This window comes from Chrysochloris asiatica, unplaced genomic scaffold, assembly GCF_000296735.1.
Source record: "Chrysochloris asiatica unplaced genomic scaffold, ChrAsi1.0 scaffold00040, whole genome shotgun sequence".
Taxonomy (NCBI): domain Eukaryota; kingdom Metazoa; phylum Chordata; class Mammalia; order Afrosoricida; family Chrysochloridae; genus Chrysochloris; species Chrysochloris asiatica.
The window spans coordinates 15,442,472-15,455,200 of record NW_006408558.1 but is presented as its reverse complement, the minus strand read 5'-3'; the positions used below and the strand labels follow the sequence as shown (position 1 = coordinate 15,455,200).

The 12,729-nt window shown below is 55.1% G+C and overlaps 1 protein-coding gene across 1 annotated transcript; it reads right to left on the bottom strand.

Moving 5' to 3' along the window:
- Positions 1 to 790: 790 nt before the first annotated feature.
- FGF3 (fibroblast growth factor 3) lies at positions 791 to 9,597 on the bottom strand. Its single transcript, XM_006861043.1, has 3 exons — positions 9,378 to 9,597; positions 6,881 to 6,984; positions 791 to 1,141 (listed from the first exon to the last, which is right to left on the bottom strand). Exons 1-3 carry the CDS (start codon positions 9,595 to 9,597, stop codon positions 791 to 793), a joined length of 675 nt encoding a protein of 224 aa, XP_006861105.1.
- Between the last annotated feature and the right edge of the window lie 3,132 nt (positions 9,598 to 12,729).

Genomic DNA, 12,729 nt, shown 5'->3' with positions numbered 1-12,729 from the left:
ATGTCTGCACACTCACAGGAACACACAAACCCTTAAACATGCACGTACACATTCACACACATCCAGGAACACACATGTATGTACACATATATAAACATACACACACGTGCACACACGCCCAGGAAGGCACACACACATGTACACTCACTCCTACGTGCAGCACTTCTTTATATCCACACGGACCAGCTATTCATTTAAAAAAAACAGTCACTTTCAAAACCAGGGGATTAAAACGCCTCTGGAGCCCAGTGTCTCTGAACAGAGTCTTGCCTCAGAGGGTGTGGAGTGTCAGACCTTCCTGTCATCACCAGCAAATAGTTCCCGTGGAGACTACAAGCATTATCTATTAAATAACAAAGTAGAATAAAATACTTTAATGTTTCACTTACACAGGCCACCCCCGGTACTGCGTGGTGCCGGGAGACCCCTTCATCCACAGGGACCAGGTGGGTCAGGGGATCCCCTGGCAGGTGTGTGTGGGGAGGGTAGGGGCTGCCTGCCTGTCCACGCACAGAGTCTTGTCCTTGAAGTCCTCTCCCCTGACTCTTTGGCTCTGCTGGAATTCTTGAAATCAGAAGGGTTGCGAACGTGTTCTGTTCGTCCCCAAAATCAAAGCCATCCAGGAGCAGAAAAGAGTGGCTGGTGCTAGGGAGGAGGGACGGTCTCTCTGTCATGAGCAGAGATGATGGAGACAGACATCGTCCAGCTCAGTCGCGGCCTTGGAGCTCATTGTCTGTGACCTTGAAGCCCAGAGCATTTCCCTTCCGCATGTTCTCTATGCCTGGGGGGGCTAAGTGTGGGGGCCCCAGCTCTGCTTCCTCTGCCGACGCTGGCGCCGTGCCTGGGAGCCCTTGTCCGGTGGTCTGTCCAGGCCACCCCGGAGCCGCCTCACCAGCTCATGGTCCTTGTGGTCCAGCACTCGGGGCAGGAACAGGGAGGACTTCTGTGTACGGCGCGTCTTGAACCCTCGACGGGGCCGGCCCTTGCCGTTCACAGACACGTACCATAGTCTTTCGGCAGTGCCGGGCTGGCGCCGGGCCCCAGGCCCGCTGGGCACCGTCCGGTACAGCCGGGAGGCGTAGGTGTTATAACCTAGTTCATGAATACGTTCCACAAACTCACATTCAGCATTGTAGCTCTCCTGTGGGGACAAGACATGGTGGTCAGGGGCTTCATGAGGTCACCTGAAGGGTGACTCAGGGGAGGGGTGAGACCCTGACATGCAGTGTGTTCTCACCCCTCAATGCACACACACACACACACACGTGTCCAGCAGCCCTGTTTTTTGGTCAGCTTGACCTCCAGGATTCAGTTCCGGCATTGCTTCCTGTTTGTAAGGTGAATCTGTCCCCATAAACTATGTTCAGGTCCCTGTAAATGTGACCTTATTTAGAGATAGGGTCTCATCAGTTGAGGTCATACTGAACTCGGGTGGGCTTTCAATCCTACATGGTTGCTGTCCTTGTACAAAAAGCAGAGATACAGAGAGACACAGGTAAGAAACGAGGTAAGGACAGACAGACCCAAAGGAGACAGCCGAGACTGGAGTGAGGTGGCCACAAGCCGGTTATCTCCGGAGCCTCCAGAAGCTGGAGGAAGCAAAGAAGGACCCTCCCTGAAGCTTTCAGAGGGAGCAGGACACATTGATTTCAACCCTAATCTAACGTGTGTGTCTGGTGGTTCAAACCCACCCACTGTTCTGCACGAGAGGAGCAGTCCTACAGGTTGCTATGAGTCAGATGCAGTGGGTTTTACAGGGAGAGGAGAGACACAGACAGAAAGACATAGAGGTTGGAATGATGCAGTCACAAGCCAAGGACTGCTGGAACATTCCGGAGCAGAGACAAGGGACCCTCCCCTGGAAGCTTCAGAAGGGGCAGGGCCCTGTTGATACCTTGAACTGGGCCTCCTGGTCTCCAGAACCGAGACAGCATAGATTTTGGTCATCTTAGGGTGCCCAGTTGGAGGTTCTTGTTATAGCACTGAGGTGTCTGAGGGCTTTAGAACCCTTTTAGGAAGGAGTGCTCCCTGCCTCTCCTCTCTGAGCTCCCTAGCCTCTGCTCACCCCCCTCGCTGAGGGCACTGACTGAGGGCAGAGGTGGGCCTGATGATACAGGGGTCCTCATCATTGGGACTGCACAGCTGGACACCAGCAGGACTGGACATCTGGACAGAGACAAGATGGCTGCCCAGATTTCTTCTGAAGATACTGCATAAAATAGTGAGCAGAACTAGCGGGGCTGGAACACAGTCCTCTGGTTAGATGTCGAGTTCAAGTCCCAGCCCTGGTCCTTGAGCTCTGAGCCTCGTTCTCCTCATCCTGAGGGTAGGGGCCAGAGGTCCTGCCTGCAGGGTGAAGTCAGGAGCCCAACCTCAAGTCCATGTTCAACACATGTCACAGACGAATGCTGGGGTGTGGAAGAAATCCACATCAACAGTGGGGGTCAGTGGGGACCCTGCGAGACTAAGAATTGGGGTCCAGCAGGTTGTGCAGGGCATGAGGAAGGAGCGAGCCAGAGTAAAGTCTTAAAGGAAGTTGCTGCCACCAGGGACCCTGAGTGCTTAGACATGGGAACACGAAGGCCTGGGTGGGGAGCAGGCACCAAGGCATGAGGAACATAGTATTAGTCTTGCCTGTGCTGACCCTACTCACCTCTCTCTGGGTGTGAGTGAGTGAGCTCAGGGTTCCTCGGGCTTGTGACTAAGTGGGCTCAGGGAAACCCCCAAGCTCCCACACTAGACAATAAGTAGTCCCCAATCCTGCCCTCCACCCCAGACCCTTAGTCCTGAGGAGACCCGTCCCCTTGGAGCCAGTGCCCATGGACCAGCAAAGCCAAGGGGAGACTTTCTCTTTGCAGGGACATTTGTGGAACAGTTGAGGGTCACAGGTCTCTGCTCCTCAAGGGGTAAGAGGTCCAGGGTCTCAGGGTTAAGTACAGCACCAGACCAGGGAGGATAGTGCCAGCTTAGCCTGGATTCCTGCAGTTGAAAATTTCCCCATCCCTCACAGTCCCTCTGTTCATATAAACAACCCCCTTCCTCAAGATACACCCATGTCAGCTCCACTTACTTCCTGTTCAGACTTCCCTGGCACATGGAGCTCCGTGGGAAAACTGGTCTGAGCAGGGCTGAGCAACTGGGCATGAAGAACAGGCTCTAGAGGTCAGGTTGGGAAGGGTGGAGGTGACAGTATGAGGAGGAAGCAGCTCTAACCAGAGAGGTGACCTTAGAAGGGACGGGGAGCTCTTTCTAGGTGGGCATTTCAGATAGTGATGATACAGGCAAAGTCATAGAGCAGGGAACAACATGACTAGCTTGGAGACCCAGGAGATGTTTGGCGGCTGCAGTTGAGAGATGTCATGGAATGATGGTCATGGAATGATGGATGGATGGATGGATGGATGGATGGATGGATGGATGGATGGATGGATGAATGGATGGATGGATGAATGGATGAGATGTCATGGAAGATGGAGCAGAAGGTGGTCTGAACCAGCTCCTGGATTGGCTGAGTGAAGGTGCTTGGATGATGATTTGATGATGATGGGGAGTCCTCAGTGGCCAGAATGTGATCAGATTTGCATTTTAGGAAGATCCTGCAGGCAAGAACTAACCCCAGAGTGTGGCAACTGCCCATGAAATATTTGACTGATGGATGAAGGAATAAAATGGCTAATGGTTGGGTGGAGTGATGATGGATGAGTGGGTGGATGATGGATGGGTTGGTGGATGACTGATGGATGGAGGAGTGATAAATGATTGATGGATGGATACATAGGTAGATGACTGAGGGGTTGGATTGGTGGATGGATGGATGATTGACGGATGGATGGGTGGATAGGGGGATGATTGATGGATGATGAATAGAAGAGTACATGGATGAATGGCTGATGGATGAATGGATGGATAATTGATGAATGATGGAACAGTGATGGATAGATAGATGAGTGGATAGTGGCTGGATGAATGGCAGAATAAATGGATGGATGATTGAAAGATTAGTGAATGGATGTATAGATGCATGGATGGATAGGCAGATGGATGTATGAGTGGATGATGAATGGATGAACTACAGATGGATGGGTAGATCAATGGCAGTACAGATGAGTAGAGAGATAGGTAGATAGACCTAAGAAGGAAGAGAAAGAGTCCAGAAGCCCAGTCCCATGGCTGTTACAATGGGAGGTGAGATATATGAGCATCTGAGTTTAGGGCGCTGGCCTGAGTGTAAGGTGGAGGGTGATAAAGGATGTGCATTGGGGACATTCAAGAGTAGAGTCTAAGGACTTGAATACAGACTGATGAGAAGGAGGAAAGTGCCTCCCTTGTCACCTAATTGAACTTGAGTTTGAGTAATGGGGCGGTAATTCAGTTGGAAACAAGGAAACCAATGAGCTCACTTGGGATGTGCTGCTCTCTACCTGAGGTCCTTGGACCACTCAGACTTTGGAAACTTCACAATAAAGCTAAAGAAGGTGAGGGAACTGTCATTGGTATGTGATGATCACTGACCCGTGGACAACGATTAGCAGCAGGGAGGAATGAGAATCAATGTCCAAGACAGCCAAGAGGCAGATGGATGGAAGCGCAGAATGAGAGACTTGGGCACCAAGTGACAGGAATGGCACTTCCTACACTCTGGTAGTGTAGTAGTTATGAATCGGGCTGTGAATCTCAAGGTCAGCAGTTCGGAACTACCAGCTGGTCCATGGGAGAAAGATGAGACTTTCTGCTCCTGTAAAGATTTACAGCCTCGGACACCCTGTACAGGGTCTTTATGAGCCGGAACCAACTCCACGGCACATAACAACGTTACCTACAGGGCAGAGAGACCTTTCCTGCTGGTCACTTTGAACATTTTTGCCTGGCTTTCCCTGGCTTCCCCATTACCTGGTGGGATTGGGAACATTTCCCCTTTCCTCAAAGCCAAGCAGGTCATCTCTAAGCAAAGAAGGCCATAGGTGGACCCTGACCCATTGTTATCTCCAGGTCATGCTTTGTACTGTCTCCCAAAGACCTAGGTCTGGGTTCCCTGTGGGAAAAGGTGTCAGAAGGCCTTGACTTCCCCACTTGAAACAACCCTCCCTGTTCCTTTTTAGGAACTTCTCTGGTGGAGACAGAAACCCCCCATGATGGTCAGGATGGATGGGTGGGTGAATGGGTAGATGGGCAGATGGATAGATAGATGGATGGGTGGATGAATGAATGGATGAATGGATGGGTGGATGGATAGATGGATAGATGGGTGGATGGATGTTGGATGGATGAATGGATGGATGGATGGATGGATGGATAGACGGATGGTGGATGGATGATGGATGAATGGATGGATGAATGGATGGATGGATGGATGGATGGATGGATGGATGGATGGTGGATGGATGGATGGTGGATGGATGGATGGATGGCTGAATGGATGGATGGGTGGATGGATAGATAAATGGATAGGTGGGTGGATGAATAGATGAATGGATGGATGGATGGATGGATGGATGGATGGATGGATGGATGGATGGGTGGATGGATGTATGTTGGATGGATGGATGGATGTTGGGTGGATGGATGGATGGATGAGTGGGTGGATGAGTGAATGGATGGATGGGTGGATAGATGGGTGGATGGATGGGTAAATGGATGGATGGGTGGATAGATGGGTGGATGGATAGGTAGATAGTTGCGTGGGCAGATAGACGGATGGGTGGCTGGATGGGTGAGTCCCCTCTTTCTAAGGGATAAGAACCATTTATGGATGGCTGGAGGCCATTTCAAGAATAACAAGGTCAGTTCCCCTCTTCCTGCGCTAGATCTAGGATCCCAAGGACTTGGGGAGCTACACTGCCCCTCAAGACAAACTCAGCCTTGACTCTGGGCAAAAAGGCTTTCTTTATAAACAGCAACTGAAGTTTAGAGACTCTGGAAACACATGCAAAAGAGACTGGGCACCAGGAGGGTCTCTGGTCTCACACAAAACTTCTGAATAGAGGCCCCTGGTTGAGAAAACAAACGGACACATTCCAATCCATGCATTTCCTGTAGCAAAACAGCCCAAACCTGTGACAGAGTGGACTTCAAGGAGGTCTTCCCTGCACTGCTCCTCCGGAGCTCGCTTTGCCTGACTTCAAAGAGGGCAGGGGAATTTGGGTCTGTTTCCCCTCCCTACAAATGTCACTGAATAAAGAGCAGTAACTGCCAGAGGATGGGGGCGTGGCAGCGTCGTCTAGGCTACGTGTGGATGGAAAACCTCTTATTGCCCAAGGAGGTATCAGCGGGGTTGCTTGTAATAACTAGTTGGAGGTAGCAAATTTCCTAGTTATATATATTATACCCCAAGTATTACCCACTCCCAAGCCTTGGAGTGGGGACGTAGCCAACACCCATGGAATCACAAGACCCCACTTTTGTGGCATGGAGGCCTAGATAGAGCTTCCCATCCAGGCTCGAGGAGGCCTTGTGCCTGGGACAGTGGTCCCCACCCGCCCTTGCAGAAAACCTGACTGTTTCACCACTGAGCTGAAGAAAGAGCTTTAGCCCACTCTGAGACTTGCTTGGGTCACTTTGTTTCTGGACATTTTGGGGGTAATCCATGCCCTGGTCTCAGCATCCTGCAGGGAAGGACAGCGGGGATGACAACAAGGTACTGAGAGCACATTTTCTAAGCTGTCACACCCCAGCGTAACCCTGTCCAAAGGTCATGCTCCAAGCGGCTCAACCTGGCAGCCACTTCTAACAGAAGCGGCTGGGGAGAGAGAGCACTTGGGCAGGAGCCTCAGTGGCCACGCTTGGTCCTACACAGTCCTGGGTGAAGCGTTTGATGCCCTTGCATCTCATCCCCTTCTGTGAGGCTACATCAGTGCCCACCCACGCAGGAGGCTGGACTCACCGAGGCGTAGAGGCGTCCTCTCTTGTTCATGGCCAGGTACCGCCCTGAGAAGAGTCCCTTGATGGCCACAATGCCCACCTCCACAGCAGTGATCTCCAAGAGACCTGGGAAGAGTCCAGAGGCCTGTCATTCCTCCCCTCCCACAGAGTATCTCTAGCCTGGCTCCAAGCTGTGTCCAAGTTTGAGGGGTGCTGAAAGCAACACACACCCAACAGGAAGAGAAAGGGGGGTGGATTTAGAAGTTCTGGGGAAGGTAGAGAAGAATTTCAACCAGAGACTGGAAGACACAATTAACATTTACAGGGGCCCAAGTCTGGTGTCCTGGTGTGGCGCTGTGGGTTAATGCGCCAGACTGCAAAGCCTTTTGAACTGCAAGGTCAGCGGTTCAAGCTCACCAGCTGCTCCTCGGAAACCCTGTACAGGGTCGTTATGGGTCAGAACCGACTCCACAGCACTTAACAACAACAACAACAACAAAGTCTTTAACAGGTACAGTGAGCTTTAACAGGCTTGTTGAGCTTTAGTGGCTCACTTGAGACTCTCAACCACTGAGGTTAGGGGATGGGCCCAAGACCACCAGAACACACGTGTGGGCTGGAATTCAGATACTGGAATGCAGAAACTGAAAGCTGAGCTCTTAAATGATCCTCCTGGTGAAAAACGGTCTGGTGCCATTTGATAATAAAATCCACTAGGTCAGTACCTAAACACATCCGGCGCTGGACTTGGGTAGAATATCCTTCTGGGCGGAGGGGTCCCAAATCCTCAGGCTGTGGGGTCTGGAAGTCAGATTAGACCCCAAGCTTCCAATAGGAAGGAGCTCTGGTAGCGTAGTGGTTACGAATCGGGCTGCGAACCTTAAGGTCAGCGGTTCGAAACTACCAGCCGCTCCGCGGGAGAAAGATGAGGCTTTCTACTCCCGTAAAGATTTACACCCTCGGAAACCCTGTACAGGGTCGCTATGGGTCGGACCCGACTCGATGGCACTTAACAACAACAACAACAACAACCTTGAACTGGGCAGGGTTTACTCACTTTCCACTGTAGTAATGACATTTCAATCTCACCTAACGTTTGTCTTTCCAGACACAAAGCGCTTTTTCTCTAGGGCTGCCAACAAAGGCTCGGGCGGGGCCATCGTCCCCCGAGAGTGGCTCAGAAAGAGTTGGGGCGTCAGCCAGCCCTCTACAACGGACACCTCTCCTGAGGCTCAAGTCCAGCCGCATCTTGTTCTCGGGGCTCAAGTGCGGAACCACCAGAGACTGGCCCGCGCGCTGAGGTGCAGGCTGCGCGCCTCTTAAGTGTCCCTGGCGCAGGCCTGGCGAACTCCAGTGCCCAGAGAATGAATCACACGTCTGATTGCGGGACGCGTCCTCCCTCCACTTCTGAACAGCTCTCCCCGGTTTCCCTAAGGCGTTTAGACTCGGCTCTCCACGACTCCGAGAAGGGAGCCAAGACCTATGTGAGGGGACCTCCTAGGCGACAACTAGTCCCGCTCAACTCGGGCGCTTCCCCGGCACACGCCCGCACCGGGTGCGGTCTCTCGCTTCCGCCTTGGATGCGCCACGCCGTTTCTCACGCCTGAACCTCAGAACCTCGCAGAGGAGGCCCTGGCAACCCCCGCCACACTCTCACGCCCCCCCACATCCCGATCCCCCTGCTCTCCTACTCCCACCCAGCAGAACTGCGTCAGGACCCCTGGAGGTGCGCTCCGAGTTGCAAGCTCGCCCGCAGGGCGCAGCTTGGCCCCGAGGCCAAGGTCCCGAACTTGGAGGAGCCAAATCCTGGGGCTTCGCGGGTCTCCGCCGCACACACTATCGGCTGTGCGTCCTGGCTGCGGGGTGCAGTGTCTCTGCGTTCCAGATTCGGAAGAACGTCCCTTCCAGCTCAGGTCGCGCATCACGCAGTCCCCTACCCCCGCGGCAGCGGTGACAGGTGGGGTGCGGAGTCAGCCTATCTGTTGCCTGACTGTGGGTGATTGATGCCTTAGTTCTGGTGCCCTACTCTGCCCGGACGTGCATCCTTACGCAGTGGCGGTAGTGGCCTCCTGGGCGGCCGCGTTCCAGGAGGGCGGAGAGGGCGGCAGGACGCCCGGGGTCGCCAGGAAGAGGAGAAGTCGTCAGAATAATAAAGAGGATGATGAATGTCTTGTCCAGTGTCTTTTCTCCGACAAACTCAAAATACGTATACTTGTCAGAGCTGGGGACCCCGCAGAGCGATAGCCCGAGTCGCGTCCCGCAAAACCCTCGAACGCAGCCAGCTCGTTGCTACAGGGAGCGGCCGCCAGGTCTTCTGGACGCCACTTTCCCATCCCCTCAAACCCTAGCGCGCTCCTGTCCCGGACGGGGAAGAAGGTAAGGACTCCGTCTGGTAGGGGCGAAGCGGCCCGCGCGCCCTAAGGCACCTTGGCGTGCCGTCCCCTCCCTGGAGTGCGAGCATCTCTGGGGACGCTGCTCCCACCCGCGGGACCCTCGGCGGGGCCGGGCCGGACACTCACTGTAGGCGCTGTCTTCCAGGCTGCCGTTGACGCCGCCACTCGGGTGCAGTTGCAGGTGGTACTTGGTGGCGCAGTAGAGTTTGCGGCGCCTGGGCGCTCCCCCGAGGTGCTCGTAAACGCCGCCGCGGCCGCCCGCATCGCGCTGCAGCCGCGCTCCGGGGCCCGCTGCGGGCCAGCAGGGCTCCAGCAGGCTGAACAGCAGGAGCCAAATCAGGGCCATGGCGGCAGCGCGCGCGCCCCGGGGCGGCGGCGGCGGCGGCGGCGGCTGCAGGCCAGCGCGGCGCCCATGGAGGGTGGGCGGCGGAGAGGCCCGGCGCGGAGACGCCCCCGCGCTTGGTCGGGCGCACTGGGGGCTAGGCGGGGATGAGGGGCGGGGAGAGGGTGTCAGGGAGGGAGCGAGCGCGAGAGAGCGAGCAAGATCCAGAAACCCTTCAATTTCCACACCGGAGCCGGTGACTTCCCGGTGACAGCGCAAAGACCAGAAAGAAAAGCCGGGTCCGCAACAAAAGGCCGCTGCGCTCTCCAGCGGCAGCGGGCGGGGCGGGAGGCGCGGGCGGGAGCCGGTGGGGCTTGGGGTCCGGACAGCGCCGCCCCGCACACTTGCGTCCCCGAGAAGCGCCGTCGAGCCCCGGCTCTTGCCGCCGCGCGCCCCGCGCCCCCGTGCGCCCTCCCGGTTCTGAAAGGTCCCCGCCCCGCCCCCGCCCCCCTCCCCCAGGCCAATTATGTCTCCGAAAATTATAGACCGAGGCCTCGAGGCGGCCGCCCCAGGCCCTGTCACCCCCTCCCGCCCCCCGTCAATCCCCTTGCACAATGGGGACGCCGCCGATGACTGATGTCCGCGAAAACAACTTGCGGGGAAGTCTCGCTGACGAACGCTCTTGAAAAGCGGCGCATAATGAGGGGAGCCTCGGAGGGCGGCGGCGGGGGGGTCGATGCGGGTGCTCGTGGGGACCCCGGTTTGTGTCCGTGCCAGGGACACTGTTCTCCGAGCGGGGCGCTGTTCTCTGAGGTCCGAGTGGCGGATTGGCCGGAGGGGCGTCATCTTCTTAGCACCCCAAAAGAGCAGCTCCAGGCAGGCGGTATTTGTGCTTGTCAGTCGGTCGCTGCGGGTCCTTTCCCAACGGTGGGCCCCAGAGATGGGCTGGGAGGTGGAGGTGGGAAAGAGACAGAGATACACAGAGACAGAGAAAGAGACAGAGGAGAGATGGGAGGTGGGGGGAAAGAGACCAGGACATTAGAGAGATCCACAAGGAGACAGAGCACTGGAAGCCGGGGGTGGGGGTGGGGGTGGGGGGCACAGCCATCTCTGAAAACTGACAGAGAAGGGAGAGAAGGGGGCAAAGCAAATAACCCAGGAGTCCCTGCGTTTTTGGCCAGCGCTTCAGTGTACCTGCCCTGGATGGGACCCTGGAAAAGGGTTGCAGCAGAGCCCCAAATCAGCTTAGATGTGGGTCCCCAGATAGAGTTGTGGCAATCCAGCACCCAATTCTGATCCTTTGATCCCTCTGGGTCTCTATCCTCAGTGAGGCCTGAACTGCAGCAAGAAGGAGGCTTGCACCCTGGGGCTCTGTGTCAGCTGCATTCCTCCCTTCTGAGGAGATCCTGCCCCTGCCCAGGGGAGGCGGGAGGGTCCCTGGCATCAGGGGCCTGTTGAGAGGGTTCTCTAGCCCATGCCGTTGGGACATTTGTAACCGCCTGTGGCCTCGTACAAATAGAGCCACTCCAGACTGCCCCCTGCCTTAGTGGTCTCCTGGGAACAGGTACCTTCAAGACCTCAGGCCCTAGACAGGAACTCCGGGCAGAGGCTGTCTGCAGCAGGATTTTGAGACCCCAAATAGCAGCCCATAGACCCTTAGCAATAGAGCCACTTTCAGGGGACAGAGACTAGCACCCAAGGCTTCTGCCTGCTGATCACTTCTTGACAGATGCAGGAGATGCATCATGTGGGGTGCTCACTCTAAACAATGGCCCACTTCTGGTGGCCAGGTCCCCTGGATACATTTCTCAAGAAGGGAGAGCAAGAAATTCAGAGAGACTGTGAAACAAGCATGGGGGAGGAAGGCAGAGACACAGAGAGAGAAGAGACAGGATAAAACACAGAGATAGAGACCTGAGGGAGGGGGCAGGATTTTGGACACCCCTGTTTCCTGCACAGGACCCCTCTGGAAGGGTGAGAGGTGCCGAGAGATGGGGGGCTTTGGGGATTAGTCTTCCTTGGTGAACAGGGCATGCCCTGGGAAACTGTCTCTGGTCCCACTCACTGTGGGTCAGCTCTGTCTGTCCCCCACCCCAACCCGGGACCCAGAGTGGGGGCAGGGATCCGAGAGTGGTTTCTCTGCAGAGGAGGGCAGCTCTGAGGGCCGGAGACTCCTGGGTTTTGTTCATTATTGTCTCCATTGCTTCTAGACAGCTCCCAGCAAGTAGCCACTCCACTGAAATAAGGAAGAAAAGAGAGAGAAGAGGAGGGAGGAGGAGGGAGGGGCAGAGGGAGGAGGCTTGGAGAATGGAAGGGAAGAAGGAAGGGTGGGTTCCCCCACTTCTTTGCCACGTGACCTCTGAGGCCCAGGTTGGTGGTGGTGGTGGTTGCGTGCTGTGGAGTCGGCTCCGGTTCCAACTCACAGTGACCCTGTACAGGGTTTCCGAGGCTGTCCGTCTTTACGGGAGCAGAAAGCCTCCTCTTTCTCCCATGGAACGGCTGATAGTTTCGAACTGCCGACCTTGAGGTTCGCAGCCCGATTCGTAACCACTACGTTCATGTCCCAACAGTAGCTTAAGACACTCAATGGATTAAGGTTGCCATGGTTCCAGCCACCGTGTCAAACACAGACTGTGCCCCAGAAATAGGAACTTGACTAGAATTCTGGCCTTCCACACAGGAGACCTGGGTTCGATTCCCAGCCAATGCGTCTCAAATGCAGCCACTGCCTGTCTGTCGTTGGAGACTTGCGTGTTCCTAGGATGCTGAACAGACAAAGGTGGAATAAAGGCCTGGTAATTTATGGCTGAAAATCAGCCCCAGAAACCCTGTGGATCACACCAGTCTGACCACATTCGTGCATGGGGTCCCATGAGTCCGAGGCAACAAGAAACAATCACCACCATCAAAACCGGATTCTTTACCCGGGATGCTGTAGACAGTGAGTGAGGCTACTGTCCACCAACTAAACACGGACAGCAGGCACACAGTTGAGGCCCCTTCTCAGTGGTACTCGTGTCAGTGAGACAAGTTCGTTAGCTGGTCAGTTAGTTGGTTAATGTGGTTTTAGTGAGGATGGAATTCTGGTGTGATGCTGCAGCATAATGCACTGAATTATAAGGTCAGTTCAAACAAAAACGTTGGCGGTTCAAAGCT

Excerpts from the sequence above, each read along its gene's own strand:
- FGF3 (XM_006861043.1), bottom strand. The coding sequence starts at position 9,597 with ATGGCCCTGATTTGGCTCCTGCTGTTCAGCCTGCTGGAGCCCTGCTGG. Across the intron at positions 6,985-9,377 it reads CCTGGAAGACAGCGCCTACA|GTCTCTTGGAGATCACTGCT; the intron begins GTGAGTGTCCGG and ends GACTCTTCCCAG. Across the intron at positions 1,142-6,880 it reads GAGGACGCCTCTACGCCTCG|GAGAGCTACAATGCTGAATG; the intron begins GTGAGTCCAGCC and ends TTGTCCCCACAG.